The 19,277-nt window shown below is 61.3% G+C and overlaps 1 protein-coding gene across 1 annotated transcript in view; it reads left to right on the top strand.

The window, feature by feature from the left end:
* The first annotated feature begins 3,264 nt into the window (after nt 1-3,264).
* The window catches only part of CRB2 (crumbs family member 2), a 20,254-nt gene continuing 4,241 nt past the window's right edge, over nt 3,265-19,277 (top strand). Inside the window, exons 1-10 of the mRNA XM_012664375.1 lie at nt 3,265-3,432; nt 9,393-9,716; nt 11,907-12,102; nt 12,196-12,335; nt 12,770-12,955; nt 13,170-13,283; nt 15,673-16,545; nt 16,629-17,140; nt 18,074-18,239; nt 19,022-19,277. Coding sequence (XP_012519829.1) covers nt 3,345-3,432; nt 9,393-9,716; nt 11,907-12,102; nt 12,196-12,335; nt 12,770-12,955; nt 13,170-13,283; nt 15,673-16,545; nt 16,629-17,140; nt 18,074-18,239; nt 19,022-19,277 — 2,855 coding nt within the window. The 5' untranslated portion in view covers nt 3,265-3,344. The remainder of the gene's footprint in view (nt 3,433-9,392; nt 9,717-11,906; nt 12,103-12,195; nt 12,336-12,769; nt 12,956-13,169; nt 13,284-15,672; nt 16,546-16,628; nt 17,141-18,073; nt 18,240-19,021) is intronic.

Raw genomic sequence — 19,277 nt, 5'->3', positions numbered from 1 at the left:
ATGTCTTCATTTCAGGGTAATAAGGGGTGATAGAAGATCTCTGTTTCAAGGGGCCGTTGAGACAAGGTCGAGAACCACTGAGAGAAAGCCTGTGAGAGCTGGGCTCTCATTGAAGCCTGGTGTGGACGTACTCGGGTAGGGTGCTGGGAGCAGACCCCCACGCACCCCAACATTCTTCGGGGAAAGAGGGTGAGGTCAGGGATGTAGAAGGGAAACCAGGGGTTAGTGCTTGAGGAAGCCACGGGGAGAGAGCTCCAAGACAGAGGAGGGGGTGACAACGCGGAAGGCCTCAGAGAGACCCAGCGAGGTCAGGGCTGGAGGTAGCCCCAGACTTGGCCTCAGAGGGAACAGTGTGACCTGAGCGGTGAGAGCTGCCGCAACGGGCTGGGGGGCTTCCAGCTGGAGCAGTAGTCAGACTCCGCCCCAACGCCCAATGCAGGGGGAGAGGAGAGATGCCACGACCCCTCCCTTCTCCTGCACTGTGCCTCCCACTCGCCCACCCTTCGGGCAAGCCAGAGGGAAGGGAGCCAGCATGACACCGTCCACGGTGTCGGGAGGGTGGAGAAGGGTAAGGGTGGGTGTGGAGGGGAGCAGAGGACAGCAGAATAACCAGCGAGACCCTGAGCAGGGAGATGCGGGACGCTGGGGGGATCCAGGGCAGGGGTGACCTTGCAGTGGTCTGCAGGTGTCCCTTCGGGTGATCCCTTCAGTCGGGAGGATCACTACCCTCCCCCAACTGGGCCCTGGCCGCAGCCTCCCACGACATTCCGAGGTAGAAACTATTAATTATTATCATCCCATTTACAGACGGGGGAGCTGAGGCTCAGAGAAGTGAGAACAGACCAGCAAAGCACAGCCAGAAGCAGGATTCAAACCCAGGCCTGCTGCCACCAGAGCCGGGCTCCGACCGCTAAGCTTTACTGCTAGCTCTGCAGCCCCAGTGCAGACAGGCGCGGCGGAAAGGCTGGAGTGAGGCCAGCCAGCTCCGATCCTGCCAGGCACTGACGCTGGGGGACCCCAAGCAGCTGACTTCATCTCTCTGTGCCTCAGTTTCCTCATCCGTAAAATGGGGCCAATGCTGGCCTTGCAGTGTTGTTGAAGGGGTAAACTGAGGTTAGATTTCCTTTCCCTTCGCACCCCCCGACTCCCCAAGTGCGGAGGGTGGGGGAAGAGGACTCTCCCGAGGGACGATCTCAGAGGGGCCGGCCCACTCTTACTGTCTTCTCCAGGCCCAGACCGAGCGGTCAAGACAGTCGCCTCCTGCCTGAGCTCGGCCCAGCCTGCTGGCCCGCGACGCCCTGGCCCCCCTCCCCCTCCATTCCCTCCAGCCCTTGCAGGACACTCCCAGGTCCGGCCACAAGGTGGCGCGTGGAGGCTGCAGGAGCAGCGCTGGGGGGCGGGGCTCGATGGGAGCGCGGACTGGCGGCTGTGACCCACCTGCAGACACTGCCGACTTGGGGTCGAAGCGTGGGTGTTTGTGTCTGTGTATCCAGACACCGAGGGAGCCTGGGGGACTTGCGGTGTCCTGTTTTCCCCCTTGGGACTGCCTGGACGTCTCAGGGGTCTCTGGGACGGGCAATGAAGGGAGCTCGCGTTGCCGCATCAGCTCATGAGCTGTTACTACCCCATTTCACAGATGAGAAAACTGAGGCCCACAGAAAGGAGTCACCTGCTGAGGTCATTTGGCTAATAAGAGGCAGAGCTGGGCTCCAATCGGGATCTGTTTAGCTGTGGGGACTGTGCTTTTCCCACGGCGTGCAGAGGGGCTTCCACGTGGTGGTGGGCTCCTGCTGTGTGTGTGAGGGCGGGGAATGAAAGGTGGAGTTGGGAGTGGGGAGAGTCCCAGAAAACAAGGAGCAACCACCACCCTGGAGGGAACAAGACTCGAGGGTAGGGCTGGAGTGGGCATTGTGGACAAGGGGTCTGTCCACCCAGGGCTTTGGTTCCCTCTCTCTGAGCCCCTTGGGACCCGGGGCTGTGGCACTTCCCCTGTGACGGAGGACCAGGTGCCCACAGCTCCCTCCCCTGCACTTCCACGGTCCCTTGCCCATCCCTCTAGCCTGGAGCTCCCTCAGTGGCTGCTGCTGTTTCTCCAGACTGTGCCCTGTGGTGTCAGCGACACATCCCAGAGCCCAGGGCCTGCGTGGGCTGAGTCCATGGTTACTGAATTGGGCCAAACAGGGATGTGTTGGCAGAGGGCAGTGGCTCAATTCAGGAAAGTCCCTTCAGCAAGAGGATTCACCCTCCACTGGAGCTGAGGGCAGTAGAAGAATGGACTGTTGTTTTACGTTGTAGTGTCTTTGAGATGAGCTGGATTGCTGGGTCCAGGTGCCCCTGAAGAACTCCTCCTCACCATTCAAACAACATTCCCTTGTCCAGCCTAGAGGCTGACCTGGAGCAAGCAAACATTGAGTGCAGCAGGAAACTGTAAGGTTAGATGACAAGAGGGACTTCCAGGGGGAGGAGAGCCTGCTTAGAACTGCTGTTTGGTTAGAACGGGCTGCCTGGGATTGCAGTGAGTTTTCAGAAGTTGCAAATAGCAGAGGCAAAGATCAAAGTCAGATGGGAGAGATGGAAAAGGCTCAGCTTGGCTGGCGAGCCGGTGTTGAGGGTGGAGGGCGGAGGGAAGTGGGGCCCACGTGGTGCAGGGCTGAGGGGCCTAAATCCTATTGTAAGGGCAATGGTGGGAGTTGCCCAGGGGCTGTACATGGCAGGGAAGGATGGGGGTGCCAAGAGACCTAGGGAAGGGAGAGCTGCCAGGAGCTGGAGGGTGAACGTGGGGAGTAGGGGTGCTTTGGTACAGGTGGGGAGCCCTGGGAAACAGCGGGTTGGGGAAGCAAACCTGGTGGGGGGCCTGGGGCTCCTGCACAACAGAGACAGGGGCTGGGGGTGCTGCTGGACGTGCAGGCCTGGGCTGGAGAGATGGGGGACAGGGAGGCCCCCATGTAGGGGGAACTGAGGACTGGGAGCAGCTGGCATCACCTGGGAGAAGCGAATCCTGAGCAGTGCCCCAGGACAGAGATCTCTCCAAGCCGGCTGGGCCAGGGGAGGGGTGGGGGAGAGAGTGGTGGGCGCCTGGTCACCAGGGCAGCCCTGCAGGGCCTGAGTCCTGGCTGGAGCCCGGAGCCTGGGGACTGGGGCTGATGTCTGGAGAGCCAGGCGGGGTCAGACCCTCCCTCCAGCCTGAGGTGGAGCAGCCTGGGAGGCCGGGTGGGAGGAGGCAGGGAGGGGAGGGAGGGCCGGGCCTCTGTCCACGGCATTAGTGCTGGTTGGAGGGACGAGGGGGGTGCAGAGCCAGCCAGGCCGCCCGCCCGTTCCCACGGCAGCGAGCAGAGCGGGCTGCCATGGCGCTGGCCAGGCCTGGGACCCGGACCCCCAGGGCCCCTGCCCCTGTCCTGCTGCTGCTGCTGCTGCTCGGGGCCCTCCTGGCTGGTGAGTTGGGGCCCAAGCCTTGGTGGGGGCCGGGGAGGGTCTGCCTCCCAAGGCAGACACCCCAGGCCTCGGCTGCTGGGGCTGAGGGTGGGCCGGTCCATGTGGGTGCCAGGCTGGACGGTGGGGTGCACTGCTTTGGGCCACTGTGACTCTGGGGGGCTCCGACGAGGTGAGTGTGCCCTGGGACTGGGGGGCTGTGGTGTGTTGGGGGCCTTGGCGGGGGGTGGTGGTGGGGCCCAGGGATGGGTGTGATTTGGGGAGCTGACTCTGGAAATGCTCTGTGTCCCGGTGCTCCGTCTCCTGGCGGGGGTTCCGGGGTGTGAGGGGCTGAGTCTGGGGAGTTGCAGGTGGCATGAGCCTGCCCCAGTCTGCTCTGAATGTGGGGCTGCGGGGCGGGCGGCGGTGTGTGAGAGCCGTGGGGTGGCAGAGCTGTGGGCTGCGTCTGAGGTGTCCGGGTGGGAGTTGTGTCCCAGCACGAGCTGTGGGGCACGAGCTGCCCAGGGGGTTGAACTGGGACTTTGCTGTCCACGTGCGGCGGGGTGGGGGCTGCAGACCCCAGCCCAGGGGAGGGGTGGAGAAGGGGAAGGAGACCCAGGGGAGCTGGGCATCTGCCTGCACCCCCCATTTGGACGGTAGCCCTGTCTGCTCTGGGGGGGCTGCTGGGGATGGTCTGGTTCCTGGGGGATGGCTGGGGATTTGGGAACACGTGTGTGTCCCTGCTGCCCCCTCCCCAGCATTCCCAGATCAAGCGGAAAGGGCTCCCGGAGGCTAGATCCCCGTTCGTTCACCAAGTGGTTTTTGCTTTTGTCCAGGTGCATTCAAACAAGCTAGGGGAGCCTGGAATTCTTGCTGGGGTCTGCGGGATGCTTGCTCTTGGTCACTATAGCCACGGGGCCAGGCCTGGGATGTCCCCTGTCCCCACCCCCACTGGCTGAGGAGGGAGCCAAGGAGGGCCTGGGCTCCCCTGTGGCTGGGGGACCCCCCCCACCTCAGAGCTCTGCAGACTGCAGGGTGTGGGGGTCCCGCCTCTCTAAGCCCCTGCCTGGCCTTTCCTGGGGTGCTCACAAAGCTTTCATTTCCTATTCCTCCCATCCGAGGAGGATGAGGACCCCATTTTGTGCTGAGGGAAACCACGGCTCAGGGAGGCGCCGGCCTCCCTCCAGGTGCCTGGGGCTCGAGAGAGGAGCTGGCGCTGCTCTCTGCTCTCTGCACACGGAGGGTATGACATCCTGGCCTGTGGACCTGGTGTCCGTCCCCTGCCCAGCAATGCGCACACGTGTGCACACACCCACACACCGCACGCCTGTGTGGCATGCACGAGGGCACACACCACCACATGAACAGGTGCCCACAGGCACTTGTAGATCCACCGGCACATGCATGTATACACACACATCTACACATACATGGCATGTGCCTACACACACCAATGCGTGCGTGATGACCTGTGTGCTTTCACGCTCAAATATACGTTCACACGAACCTTGAGGCCCAGTGGACATGCCATGGGTCGATGCTGGGAAAGGGAGGTACGCTGATATATACGCGCCCCACATGGCCCTGCTGGGGGTCCCGGGGGCAGCCTTTCCACCTGCAGTTCCTGTGCAGGAAGCCCCAGTCCTGGGGATCCCCGGCAGCGGGACGGGGGCACCGTAGGCATGACCATTTCTGGATGCCAGTACCCAAGGCCTGCCTGCCAGGAGGGGAGGGACTGGGGACCGTGTCACTTGAAAACCAATCTCCGTCCCAGAGGGCGTGGGGGTTTCTGGAGGCCCTGGGCCGCTGGCTCGGCTGCCCACCCCTGCCAGGCCCAGAGCTGGGCCCCTCCATCCTGGGCCCAGTTTGCCACAAAAGCCAGCTGGTTGCCATGGAGAGGACCAAGCATCTTGGAGTACAATGGGGCACGTTGGGCTCATATCCACCCCCCTTCTTCCCCGAACACCCAGGGAGCCCAGCAGACAAAGGGGCAGTGAGTCCAGTCCCCAAGTCTGCCCCTCCTCCAACCAGAAAGGGGGTGGGGGCCTGTGGGACAGAGGCAGGGATCGAGGGGGAAGCCACACACATTTGCCCCAATTTCAGGATCTTTGGGATAGTGGTGTTGGCCTCAAGTGAAGATTTGCTGATGAATGAGTGAGGTCGGTCTGTGCGGTCGGCTCCGATACCCCCGGTTTAGAGAGGAGGCAACGAGGCCCAGAGAGGGTCAGTAACTTGCCCAGAGTCACAGACTAGTGTGTGGCAGGGCTGGGATTTCACAGCCCGCGTAAAGCCTCGTCTCTTCTCTGTGCCTCTGTAAAATGGGCACAGGCCGGCTCACTGTGAGGGCTGGTACAAGGATTCCAGGAAAAAACGCAGAGGTTCTCCGGCTTAGGCTTTGGCAGGCAACCCCCAATTTCACATGAAATTTTGGAGGGAAGCCCACTGACGGTTAACAGTAAAACAGTGCAAAGTGGTCTGTTCAGGTGGCAGGTCCGGAACCCCACCTGCTCCGTCTGCCCCTCACTGGCACCTCCCGGCCCTGTGCTCTGAGGCCACAGTGTGGGAACACTGGGATATGCCAGTGCCAGGCACAGGGTAGGCGCTCGGTCCGCGACAGCTATCGTTGCAATTACTGTTATCAAAATTATGCCTTTTAACCTTAGGGTAAACATTTTTGGAAAAAATATTCCAGACTTTCCTGGCAAAAGGGTATTTTCACCCTTTCCTGATGACTCTGAGTCAGTGTTTGTAAACCTCTATTGTGGTGTGCTCTGCTGTTACTCAGCCTTACCCTTGGGGCCCAGTGATATTACATGGACAGTTTTGTTCCCGATGTTAGAAGCTCCTATACTGTATGAGATCTTAGGTTGCTTCTTAGAAATATTCTCTCTCTTGCCAGGTCAAGACAGGAAGCTTCCCCAAATTCACCCTCAATGAAACACTTCTCATCAGTTGTCGGCAGTTATAACTAGACCTGTTATATGTGCACGTAAAGCAGGAGTTACTAGGCACTGAGCGAGTCCTGAAGCACAGTGGGATAGCTAGCGGCTGGGTTCCGGGTAGGCAGGGAGGATTGCCTACTCTGCCCAGGCTGAGGCTGGAACCTCTATTTTTGTGTAAACCTTCCTGGAGCCTGAGTGAGGCAGCTGGAATGTACTAAAATGACAATGCCTGGGTGGCAATTGAGAGTTTGCAAAGCGGAAATTTCACATGCATTGGGAGATGTGGACTTCTCAGAAACCAGGATACAATCAGAGTCTTAGTTTCAATCCAGGCAAGCGTATCAACATCTTTGAGTTAAAAAAACAAATTTTCTTAACAGCACTCACTTTCTTCTAGTCTGAATCAAATATAGCAATGTAATAACAGATGCACAGCCCTGAGCATATAGTACGCGCTCATTAAACCACTGAGGTCCTCCTGCCCCCGCCATTGCAGGGCGGCAGGTTGAAGGGGTGGGGCGGATGTCTGTTAATCCCTCCCCTGCCAGGTCAGCCCAGGCAGTCTGAGAGGTCAGGAGGGATTTGTAAAGATAAGCACAGGCCCCTCGTTGCCCTAGCAACAGGCTCCGCCCTCCAGCCTGGCCAGGGACAGCCCGTCCTCGCCCCGCTGCCTTCCACCCCCTGCCCCTCCTTGCCTCTACCCCTCCGCCCTGGGCTAGCCCGGCCTCCTGGGCTCACTCCTGGAAGACAGACTACCCGAGGTCAGCGGTTCCCACACCTCAACCTGCAAAGGAATCCCCAGCGAGGGGCTGCAATGCAGATTCCTGGGCCTAGTGGTTTTGAATGCTAGGTCTGCAGCGGGCCCCAGGAACTGGTATTCTTAATATAGGCCCAGTGATTCTGGAAACACTGAGTGGGGGCTCTGGAGCCGGAGCACTGGGTTTGGATTGCAGCCCCTCGTGGGCCACGGGACTGTGGGGCTGCTCCAGCTCTGAGCCTCACTTCCCTCAACTGCAAAGACGAGTCATAGCACCATCCAGCTCATAAGGAAAATGCCAAGAGTAATCGAGATGACATGAGAAACACGGTTGTCCCACGCGGGCGGGCCCCTGGTGCTATCGCACGCCTCCCAGGACGGGCAGCTCCCTCCCTCCCTGCCTGGCTCTGACTGGAGAAACTCCTGCCTCCTGCAGGCTGGACTCTGTCATTTAGAGTCGCAGCCCATCTGCTGTTCCCACAGCCCTGGGAGGACCCCCGAGGTGGGCAGACTGTGATGCAGGGTCTCCCCAGCCTGGTCCCCGCTGCTCTGAACTGGAGTGCTCTGAACTGGGGGCAAAGTTTCCAGATTGGGTGGGGGTCCGTTTTGCCACCCAGCTGAGGGGCCTGTTGGCACAGGACCCAGCGGCCAGGGCCCTTCACAATGGGGGCTACGGCTGCTGACCTCTGGGCATGTGCGGGGTGCACAGCCTCTCACCGAGGGCTCACCGGGCTTCACACACATCCCCTCGGTGGCCCTCACAATGCCCCCAGGAGGTGGGCCCTGTTTGCACCCCAGATACAACCCAGGTCTGCCTGATGTCCCAAACCTGTGCCCTTTCCCGAGGGAGCTCGAGGGGGGCGGTCAGGCCAGTGGACAGCCTGCCTGGTGGAATGCGGATGACGCCGGAGAGGCTGCCAGCCTTATCTGGGGGTCGTCACCAGAGTGGAGGAGGGGAGAGTGCAGGGTCTGAGCTGTTCTGGGGCCTGGTTAGTGTCTGGATGACAACCTGGGCCAGGCAGGGTGCCCCTGGGAGCTCCAGGTGCGAGGGTGGGAGAGGTGGGAGGGGGCGTGTGCCTCCTCCTGCCCTGTCACTTACTGAGTCCCACCGCCGGGAACACTTGCCTGTGTACCCGAGGCTTTGAATCCTTCAGCGTTCCGTGAGGATGCGCTGTTATCATCCCAGTAGGAAAACGACTTGCCCAGGGTCTCGGAGCTAGTAATTTTCTGAGCTATTAATAGAATTTGAACCCAGGGCTGTTTTGTGTCAAAGCCCGAGTTCTTGCCTGGGCATTCTGGTGACAAGGTTCTCAGGAGGGGAGGAGGGAAGGATGAGGGAGGCAGGCTCTCTGGGCTGGGCTTCCACACCCCTCGGTCACCCTCTAACGGGGGGCTGGGAGTGGAGGCAGCACCGCAGCGGCCCGAGGCAGGTGTTGAGTGAGCAGGTCTCAATACCTGCTCTGTACCATGTGGCCTCGGTGGGGCCGGCCACTCAGGCAGTGGCTAATGGGGGATGAAATGAGGGTCAGGGACCCTCTAGATGTTCCCAGGCCAGCAGCGGGGGAGGCGGAGAGGGGTGGGAATGAGAGGGGCTGAGCGCAGGGCCCGGCCTTTGAAGTCGGCCACCCGTCCTCCCGGGGCTGAGGTCTGAGGTCGGGCCCATCTCCAGTTTCATGCAGGGATGGAGTTACCAGACCCCCAGCAGGAGGGGTGGGGGCAGCGGGCCGCCCCCTCCCCTCCTTCGGGCTGACCCCCTCACCCTCCCGGCCTCCTGCAAGGCATGAGGCCTGCAGAAGGGGAGACCCAGAGGAGACCCCTCCCCAGGTGGGGCTGAACCAGCCCACACAGATCTTGAAGCCTGTCCCAGCCAGTGCTACCTCGCTGTGACCTCAGCAAGTCTCCACTTCCCTTCTTGAGCCTCCATGTCTCTTGTACCACGGGCATGACAGTCCCTGCCTCAAAGGGGTGCCGCAGGGATGCAGTGAGGCCGTGCAGCGGTGCTCACAGGGTTAGTGAGTATCCACCCGTGACTCCTGCCCAGGGGCCACGCACCCCTGGTCCTATTTCTCTGCTGTGTAGATGCCCCTAAAACCAGTCCCAGTTCCAAGTCTTGATGTGTGCGGCTTATTAGGACCTGGCTTGTAGATCCCCGGCCCTCCGTCCATCCTCCTGCGAACGATCAGACTCACATTGCTTTCGGGCTCTGGGCTTGGGCCTGAGCGTGGGGAGGGGAGTGTCCTGGCGTCCACTGCCCACCCTGTCCAGCCAGTTTCTTCCTTCTGCAGGGACGGTGCCTTCAGAGCCCCCGAGTTCCTGTGCCTCAGACCCGTGTGCTCCAGGGACCCAGTGCCAGGCTACAGTCAGCGGCGGCTACACCTGTGAGCCCACGGAGTCCCAGGGCTGTGACAGCCAGCCATGCCACCACGGCGCTCTGTGTGTGCCCCAGGGTCCAGACCCCAGTGGCTTCCGCTGCTACTGTGTGCCCGGTTTCCAGGGCCCGCACTGCGAGCTGGACATCGACGAGTGTGCATCCCGGCCCTGCCACCACGGGGCCACCTGCCGCAACCTGGCCGATCGCTATGAGTGCCACTGCCCCCTCGGCTATGCAGGTAATGGCCCGTGCCGCCCTGGGAGGAGGTCTGTAATGTCGAGCCCATTAGCAGCTCAGAGTACACATGCTGGATTTGGCTTTGACTTTAGTATAGAAACGCCCCAGGCACCCTGGCAGCTCTGGGGTGTACACACTCTCACTCTCACTGCAGGACTGACGCTTCTTGGGCTGCCCTGGCAGTTCTGGGTGAGACTGTGTATGCGCGGGCGCGGGGACGGTGCTGCTCCACAACGTTACCTCAGTCCCTTCTACAGAGCTGTTCGGCTCTGGGGCTGGCGACTCCCCTCAGGCATCTCTAGCAGTGCAGACCTGCCTGGTGTGGCTTTAATGAGGTGCCCAGACAGTCTTCCTAGCATTTATTCACTCCAGACCTGTGTCAAGCTGTCAGATAGACACTGTGTGGCTCATCCGCCGGTTCTGGGGTATGAACACCCTTGGTGTGGTTTGGGATGGAATGTGGACCCGCTCCCCTCTGGGTGTCCCCCAGATTTCTAGTACAGAGACACTCGTGGTCTTGTTCAAATTGGAATATAGAGGTACCCCCAGGGACCCCTGCTGTCTGGAGAATAATATACACACAGTGCGCAGCAGTGACCAGCACCGAGCACACGTTAGTTCCCTGGCCTGACAGTCGGGCCCGTCCCGGCCCCGTCCATGGGAGCACCCTGGAGCTATTTCCTCCTGAAGTCAGGAAGAGGCGTGCAGCTGGGGACAGGTCTGGAGTCTGCAGTGTAGATACTCTGGGTTCTACTTCAATCCTGAAGTCAGACAACTCCACTCTGAGCAAGGGGTACAGACTGGGGGGCTGTGTTCCGGGGGGCACATAGTGAAAAGAATGAATGTGGGTTTTGGAAGTGGGTTCCACGCACCTTTCTCACCTTCTCAGTGTCTGGATGTACTACTGTGTGTGGTGTGAGTGTGGGTCATGTCTGTGTGTGTCTCCAGCACCTGCAGGCTGTCTGGGCTCTCTGCGCGTGTGAGACACGTACGCGTGTGCATGCTGTAGGTGTGTGTGCGCTTGGACGTGTGGTGCTCGGATGCTTCGGGTAAGTCTTTCTGGGTGAGCTGGGGATGTGAGTGGGGGCAGTGTCTGCTGTGACTCACTTCTCTCCTCCTCCTTCCATTCCGAGCTGGGTGGGGGAGGCTGGGATTCCTGCAGCCTGGGCCTGGCTCCCCCTGGCACAAAGGGCGGGAGTGGGGCTAGGGTGGGAGGAGGGAGGAGCTGTGTTTTTTGCTCACTGTGCCGGCAAGGGGGAGGATTCCAGCTGGAGTCAGCTGGGTCCCTGGCCCCCCAGGACCAAACTCGCTGAGGGGCAGGGGCAGGGCCCATTGGAGTGTCCAGTGACACGTGAGCTCCAGGATGATGTTGGGAAGTACATCTCCATAGGCTGAGACTATCTCCCTTCATCTCCACCTCCACCCTGGGAGGGCCACCCAATCATCTTGGTTTGCCCAGGACCGAGAGGATTCCTAGGACTTGGGATGACTCAGTTTTCAAACCAAGGCAGTGCAGGGAAACCAGGAGAGGCTGGTTCCCTGCTCCAGCATCTCCTGCTCACAGTTTTTGCAACACTCTTCCCGGAGGGCCCTCTAAAATATCAGTAGGATCACATCACTCACCTGCTTGAAACCTTCAGGATGAGCCCAGAGTCTGGTACCTGGGCCGCAAGGCCCTGCCCCACAGCTTGCTCCTGAGCCTCCAGAAACCTCCTCGGAGGGCACCATGGCCCCGCCCCAGGGAGGACGTGACCACCGCTGCAGTCTCTCTTTGAAATGCAACCGCTCGCCATAGTCCCCTATCCCAGTCCTTCAAAAGCCTCTTCTTCCAAGTGGCCTTCCCTGATCAGTCCAGGGCCCAGCTCTTGCCGCCACAGGACCCAGTTCTTCCCCTTGTTGAGTTAGCAATATAAAAACTAGTCTTCATTTCTGCAGTTATTGACCGAATCCCCGGCCCCTGGCCTGGACTGCTGTGAATTGCACGAGGGCCGGGATGTCCGTCTGGTTTCTGTCCACCGGCCGTTGTGGCGCAAGAAACACCCGCTCTGAACGAATGCACCGCGAGTCTCTCTTTAGAGCCTCCCCTTTCGCTCGCTCCAAGTCTGGAGCCGTTTTGGGTGGGCCTGACTCGGCCTCCCTCGCCCTCCTCTGGTGTCCATCTCGCGGTCTCTGTGTCCCCGGCCCTGTGCAGGCGTGACCTGCGAGGCCGAGGTGGACGAGTGCGCGTCGGCGCCTTGCCTGCACGGGGGCTCGTGCCTGGACGGCGTGGGCTCCTACCGCTGCGTGTGCGCGCCGGGCTACGGGGGCGCCCGCTGCCAGCTGGACCTCGACGAGTGCCAGAGCCAGCCGTGCGCGCACGGGGGCGCGTGCCACGACCTGGTCAACGGGTGAGCGAGCTGCCGGGAGCGGGGGGCCCGAGGCGGGGCCGGGGTGCCGGGCGGGCGGGCGGGCGCTCAGCCCCAGCCGCGCCCCCGCCCCAGGTTCCGGTGCGACTGCGCGGACACGGGCTACGAGGGCGCGCGCTGCGAGCAGGAGGTGTTGGAGTGTGCGTCGGCGCCCTGCGCGCACAACGCGTCCTGCCTCGAGGGCCTCGGGAGCTTCCGCTGCCTCTGCTGGCCAGGTGTGTGCATGCGCGTGCGCGGCCCGGGCGGGGGCAAGTGTGCAGCTGTGCGCACGCGCGCGCGCGCCCTCGAGGCCAGCCTCCGTGTGTGTCTCTGCAACCTCAGCCTCAGTTTCCTGGTCGGCAAAATTGGGCCCATTATAGCACCTGTTCCTAGGGTGCTGTGAGGAGAGCGAAGGTGCAATGCTCGTGAAGCACTTGGCACAGGGCCTGGTACCTGCACAGGGCTCAGTATTGGCAGTAACAATAGTAATGTGCTGCTGCCGCCCAAGCCTGCATGGTCATTCCTAACCCCTCAGTGCGTCCCTCCTTCACCGTTGGTGACTATATTCCGACCTGTCGCTGTTGTCTGGCCCTGGGCTGGCCTGGTGACAGTGGAAGGGTGCTGCCTGGCGACCCCATGTGACCTGATGCCCGCGTGTGTGCGCCCCCAGGCTACAGCGGCGAGCGGTGCGAGGTGGACGAGGACGAGTGTGCGGCGGGCCCCTGCCAGCACGGGGGCCGGTGCCTGCAGCGCTCCGACCCGGCCCTGTACGGGGGCGTCCAGGCCGCCTTCCCCGGCGCCTTCAGCTTCCGCCACGCCGCAGGCTTCCTGTGCCACTGCCCTCCTGGCTTTGAGGGTGAGCCTCCTGCTGGGCAAGTGGTCACCAGTGTCCAGGTGCACAGGGAGGGATCCCGGGCGGGCTCAAGGACTGGCCCTGCTGCACCTCTGTGCGGCCCTGCCTGAGTCAATGCCTCTCTCTGGGCCTCAGTCTCCCTAGCTGTAAAACGGACCCCTCCAGCTCTGGTCTGGTTCTGAGAGTGCAGGTGGAGCCAGAGCTGGGCCTCTTACAGGGGCCGACTGCAGCGTGGACGTGGATGAGTGTGCCTCAGAGCCATGCCTCAACGGAGGCCGCTGCCAGGACCTGCCCAACGGCTTCCAGTGTCACTGCCAGGATGGCTACGCAGGTGCCCAGGGTCGGGCGGGCACTGGCACAGGGCAAAGGAAGATGGGTAGTGGGCCTGGGGTGAGAAGTTTCCCTCTGTCTGATGTGTGGATTGATGGGGACAAGGAGATCAGGGAGGAGGTGGGTGTGGTGGTCCAGGTGACAGCTGAGGGTGACAGAGCTGGGACTTGCTTTGGAGGTAGGAGAGGACGGGACTGATTGGCTTGAGAAATATTTAGGAGGGACACTCCGTGTGAGTGGGAGGCGTAGGTAGGGCGGACAGAGGCAGTTCAGCCAGGACAAAGGAGGAAAAGGGGCCAAGTGCAGAAGTTAGTAAGCTTGACTTTTGGGGAGCTGGGGCCTGTTGGACAGGAGGTGGGGGTGCAGAAAGTCTCTCCCTGCCTTGGGAACATGCAGATGCACAGACACAGGAGACTGGCGAACCAGAGGGACTACACACACATCCACCTAGTGTCCCTACCCCGTCTGGATGCCTGGGACGCCTCCCCCATGCCTGCCCGCATTCCTGCTTGGGCACACCCCTCCTCTCCCTGGCAGGTTCCTGGGCACCGGCTCCTCCGCCGCGGGAAGGAGGTGGCGATCACCACCATCGCCCCCACCCTCACTCACCTATAGGTGCTTGGGCTCAGCATCCTCCATCCTGGTTGGCCAACTCCCTGGGGGTCCTGCAAGCCTGTCCACTGCCCCCATGGGCCGAGGTTCCCTGAGTCCTGCCCCCTCGTGGGTGCCTGGCACACAGTGGGCCCACGCGGCAAGCCTGGCCTCTGAAAGGCATCCGCTGTGTGTTTTTTCTTCCCTGCCACAGCCCCATGAAGCAGGGCTTTACAACCCCCGTCTTGCAGGTGAGGCGATGGAGGCTTAGAGAGGGGGTGTCATGCCCCAGGTTCACTATGTCAGCGGGAACCTGGCTCCTCTCTCCGCATTGAGCTCAGCTGATGGGTGATAGGGAGGGCAGATCTCTGAGGTCAGAGCCAGGGAGGGGGGAACCTGGCTGCAGGGCTGGGCTGCCTGCCCGTCCTCCCTTCGGGCGGCCCTGGGCGAGGGGGAGGCAGTGCCTGGCATTCCTGAGCCGGCTCTGAAGGAGGCAGCTGGGCCAGGCGGGGAGCTCTGCTCCCCAGCCTCGGCGCCCGCCCACCACTCTTAGCCCATCTGTGGGGGATGCAATGGGGCTGCGGGCTCTGCGGGCCTTCCTGGAGGGGCTGTGGCTCCTGGCAGGTATGCAGGACTGGGGCCTCGGGCAGGGGGAGGTTGGGGTTGGTGGGTGGCTGTTCCCAGGAGGCTGTAGTGTTTGTGGGCTGACTCGGGCCAGGCTTCAAATCCTGGTGGCTTCTCTGGGCCAGGGTTCCTCCTCCTGGGACATGGGGGCAGGGCTGGCCTTGGTTTGTTTTGTGGAGACTCTGGCTGAGCTGGAGTTGGGCTGTGGCCTCATGACCCAAGCTGGGGCCAGAGCGCCTGACGGGAGCTCCTGGAAAGAGGATGAGGAAGCCCCTTCACACCAGCAGGGGGGCCCTAGGGCAGAGGGACTGAGGGGTTAGAGCCTGGGGGCTACTCAGAGTGTCACAGATCCATACACCCACCCCCACTCACTCCATTTCATCACTGTGTTCACAAAAGCCATGCTAGGCCCTTTGCAGGTCCCTGAAGGAGATCCCAGCTGAGTAAACGGATACTTTCAATGTGAGGTTGTGGGGAGCTGTGCCTGGGAGTGGATAGTGACACAGTAATTTGGAGGTGGGAGTCAGGGAAAGCCTCTGGGCTTTTTGAGTTGGGGCTTTGCAGGATGAGTAGGAGTTTGAAAGGCAAGGTAAGGGAGAATGAGGCATTCCAAGCAGAAGGAACAGTATGAGCAGAGCCCCAGAAGCAGGACTTTCCAGGAAATGCTTAGGGGAATGGGCCATTGAAGGTTTGTAGGAAGCAGGGTTGAGGCTTCAGGGCCTGGTAGGGCCCAGCCCACGAGGGGGTCTTGAATGCTGGGGTGAGTGATTGGACCTTAAGCAGCAGAGGAACGTGGCCAAGTGATGTTTTAGAAATGGAGCCCTGGTAACTGGTGGAGATGGGTGGGAGGGGGCTTCTGAAGGTAGATGAACTGGAGGATGCTGGACTGTGGTCCAGAGAGCCAGTGAGGCAGGAAGTGTGGGGTGGGAGAAAAGGGGGACTGGAGAGTGTTTAGGAGATCAAATCCACAGGGCTGGGAGACTCACCAGGCATGGGAAGGGAAGGGGCATCTTGGATTCTGACCTGGGTACCGCAGGGGACCCTGAGAAATCCCTTGGGAACTGATTTGGTAGATAGGTACTGAGGTCCCTATCACAGGAGGCATGTAAGTTCTGGGTCAAGACTGTGGTTCTGACCCTGGGTGCTACTGAGCCTTGGCCTGATCTCTCCTGAAGGCCTGACGTGTCAGGAAGATGTGGATGAATGCCTCTTGGATCCCTGCCTCCATGGTGGAACCTGCGATGACACCGTGGCAGGCTACATCTGCCGGTGCCCAGAGGCCTGGGGCGGGCTCAACTGTTCTGTGCAGCTCACTGGCTGCCAGGGCCACGCCTGTCCGCTGGCTGCCACCTGCATCCCTGTCTTCGAGTCTGGGGTCCACAGTTATGTCTGCCTCTGCCCACCTGGTACCCATGGACCTTTGTGTGGCCACAATACTACCTTCTCTCTGGTGGCAGGGAGCCCTGTGCAGGCATCAGTGCCAGCTGGTGGCCCCCTGGGTCTGGCACTGAGGTTTCGCACTACACTGCCCACTGGGGCTTTGGCCACTCGCACTGGCACCCAGGACAGCTTGGAGCTGGCACTGGTGGGGGCTGCACTGCAGGCCACACTCTGGAGCCACGGCACCACTCCGCTTGTCCTGAGACTGCCGGACCTAGCCCTAAATGATGGCTACTGGCACCGGGTGGAGGTGGCGCTCCGCCCAGGGACCCTGGAGCTGCGGCTGTGGCATGAGGGCTGCCCTGCCCAGCTCTGTGTGGCCTCTGGACCCGTGGCCCTGGCTCCCACGGCTTTGGCGGCCCCGCTGCCTACCGGGCTCTTCTCTGCCCAGCTGGGCGGTGCGGCCTTCGCGGGCTGCCTCCAGGACGTGCGTGTGGATGGACACCTCCTGCTGCCTGAGCATCTCAGTGAGGATGTCCTCGTGGGCTGTGAGCGCCGTGAGCAGTGCCAGCCTCTGCCTTGTGCCCATGGAGGGGCCTGCGTCGACCTGTGGACTCATTTCCGTTGCAACTGCCCCAGGCCTCATAGCGGCCCCACGTGTGCTGACGGTGAGGAATGAGTAAGGTGGGAAGGTAGCACCTAAAGTCTGGGCGCCCCCGGCCCACAGTCCTCACAGCCTCTCTCCCTGCAGAGATTCCTGCCGTCACCTTTGGCTTGGGGGGCACCCTGAGCTTTGCCTCCTTTCTGCTCCAAGAGCCACCAGGCCCCAACCTCACCGTGTCCTTCTTCCTTCGCACGCGGAAGCCGGCTGGCCTGCTGCTCCAGTTCGCCAACGACTCAGCAGCTGGCCTGACAGTGTTCCTGAGCGAGGGCCAGATCCGGGTGGAGGCGCTGGGCAGTCCTATTGTGGTGCTCCCTGGGCGCTGGGATGATGGCCTTCGCCACCTGGTGATGCTCAGCTTCGGGCCCGACCAGCTGCAGGACCTGGGGCAGCAGGTGCACGTGGGTGGGAGGCTCCTCGCTGCTGACAGCCAGCCCTGGGGTGGGCCCTTCCAAGGCTGCCTGCAGGACCTGCGACTCAATGGCCACCACCTCCTCTTCTTTCCTCTGAGGCCACTGGAGAACTCAAGCCAATCCAGTGAGCTTGGTGGCAGGCAGTTCCAGAACCTCACCATGGGTTGCATCTCTGAGGACATGTGCAGTGTAAGTGTCTGGGCGTCCGTCCTTCTCCCGGATCTATCTATCCTGCATCCCTGGGGGTTAGCATGTCCTTTTGCTGATGAGGAAACTGAGGCTAAGGTGAAGTGACCTGCCAAGATCCCACTGCTGGAGAGTGACATAGCAGGATTTGCATTTACCTCCTGTCTGCCCAGCTGCTCTTACCCTGTGGTGGTCCCTGTGCCTCCCTCACCCAGTCCTGACCTGAGATGCACACCCTGACCCAGACAGAGGGCTGCCTGAGCCTTTCTGCAGGGGCTCCTTGGGAGACAGGGACACCCACGTGATCGTGAACAAAATTCCACCAGCCCTGCAATAGGAAGAGGCTGGGCATGAACTCTGGTTTCTGTCTTTGCTGGCTGGGTGATTCAGGCAAGTGGTTTCACCTCTCTGAGCCTCAATTTCCTCATCTGTAAAATGGGGATAATAGTGACTTCCTCTCCACTTGTTTGTGAGGAGATAATGTGTCTGTAGTAGATGCTCAGTGAAGAGTCACTGCAGGCCGGGTGTGGTGGCTCACGCCTGTAATCCTAGCACTCTGGGAGGCCGAGGTGGGTGGATCGTTTGAGCTCAGGAGTTTGAGACCAGCCTGAGCAAGAGCGAGACCCCGTCTCTGCTGAAAAATAGAAAGAAATGATCTGGACAACTAAAAATATATAGAAAAAATTAGCCGGGCGTGGTGGCGCATGCCTATAGTCCCAGCTACTCGGGAGGCTGAGGCAGGAGGATCGCTTGAGCCCAGGAGTTTGAGGTTGCTGTGAGCTAGGATGACGCCACGGCACTCTAGCCCAGGCAACAGAGCAAGACTCTGTCTCAAAAAAAAAAAGAGCCACTGCAATGATGGTGACGGTGATGGTGACGGTGACGGGTGATGCTAACTGCAGGCCTGAGCCAACCCCTGCCCTGACTCTCCCAAAGCCTGACCCCTGTTTCAACGGCGGGACTTGCCTTGTTACCTGGAATGACTTCCACTGCACCTGCCCTGCCAACTTCACAGGGCCCACGTGTGCCCAGCAGCTGTGGTGCCCCGGCCAGCCCTGTCTCCCACCCGCCACCTGTGAGGAGGTCCCTGATGGCTTTGTCTGTGAGTGTGTGTCCCGGGCAGCCCACATCCTGGGTGCTGGGCACCCAAGATGGTTAGGTCCCACCCTCGCTCTTGGGTCTCATGGGATATTGGACGGTGGACCAGGAAGGCCAACAGCCCCAGCCCAATGTGGTGGAGCCGCTGCACCCAGAGGGAGAGTTTCTGCAGGAGGCGAGCACGTGCTGGGTTTTCAAGGGCGAACTCTGAGGGGCCACAGGGAAGGACATTTCAGGGAGGGGGAACAGCATGTGCGAAGCTCCTGAGGGCCGTACCAGCTGAAAGGCAAGTACGGGAAGGCGTGCGGCAGGAAATGGGGAGAGGTTGGCAGGGGCTTTGAATGCCAGGCTGGGCAGCTTGGACTTTATCCCAAGGGCAGTGGGAGCCACAGGAGGGTTTTAAGCAGGAGCGGGACATGATCAAATCTGCATTTAAAAAAGATGACTGGCTGCAGTGAAGAGTGAGCCTCAGCGATGACATGGGGCAGTGTCATGGAGGGAAGGGCAGGCTTTCTGAGGGGTTAATATTCCTGGGCTTGTGACCTGGAGGGTGGTGAGGGCATCGTGGTCTCTCCAGCCCTGGCCCGGAACTGGTTCTGCAGAGGTACAGAACGCATGAGGGGGTGGAACTGAGGGTGGCGGTGGTGGCCGCAGTTTCCGAGATTAGATGGTAGGCGGGTGCGTGTGCCGCCACCATGGGCCCGGGGAATGGGGCGGCAGAGGGCTCCAGCCACTTTCTGGAGAAGGCTCCCGCAGGCCATTCCCTGACACGCTCTCTCTCCGCAGGTGTGGCCGAGGCCACGTTCCGTGAGGGCCCCCCTGCCGCGTTCAGCGGGCACAACGTGTCATCCGGGCGCTGGCTCAGCCGCATCTCGCTGGCATTCCGCACGCGCGACCGCGAGGCCTGGCTATTGCGCGCCGCGGCGGGCGCCCAGGCCGGCGTGTGGCTGGCGGTGCGCAACGGCTCGCTGGCGGCCGGCGTGCGGGGCCGCGGCCTGCCTGGCGCTGTGCTGCCTGCGCCCGGGCCGCGCGTGGCCGACGG

Source organism: Propithecus coquereli, unplaced genomic scaffold (genome assembly GCF_000956105.1).
Source record: "Propithecus coquereli isolate 6110/MARCELLA unplaced genomic scaffold, Pcoq_1.0 Scaffold89, whole genome shotgun sequence".
NCBI lineage: Eukaryota > Metazoa > Chordata > Mammalia > Primates > Indriidae > Propithecus > Propithecus coquereli.
The sequence above is the reverse complement of the archived record's forward strand: the minus strand, read 5'-3'. Positions and strand labels throughout refer to the sequence as shown.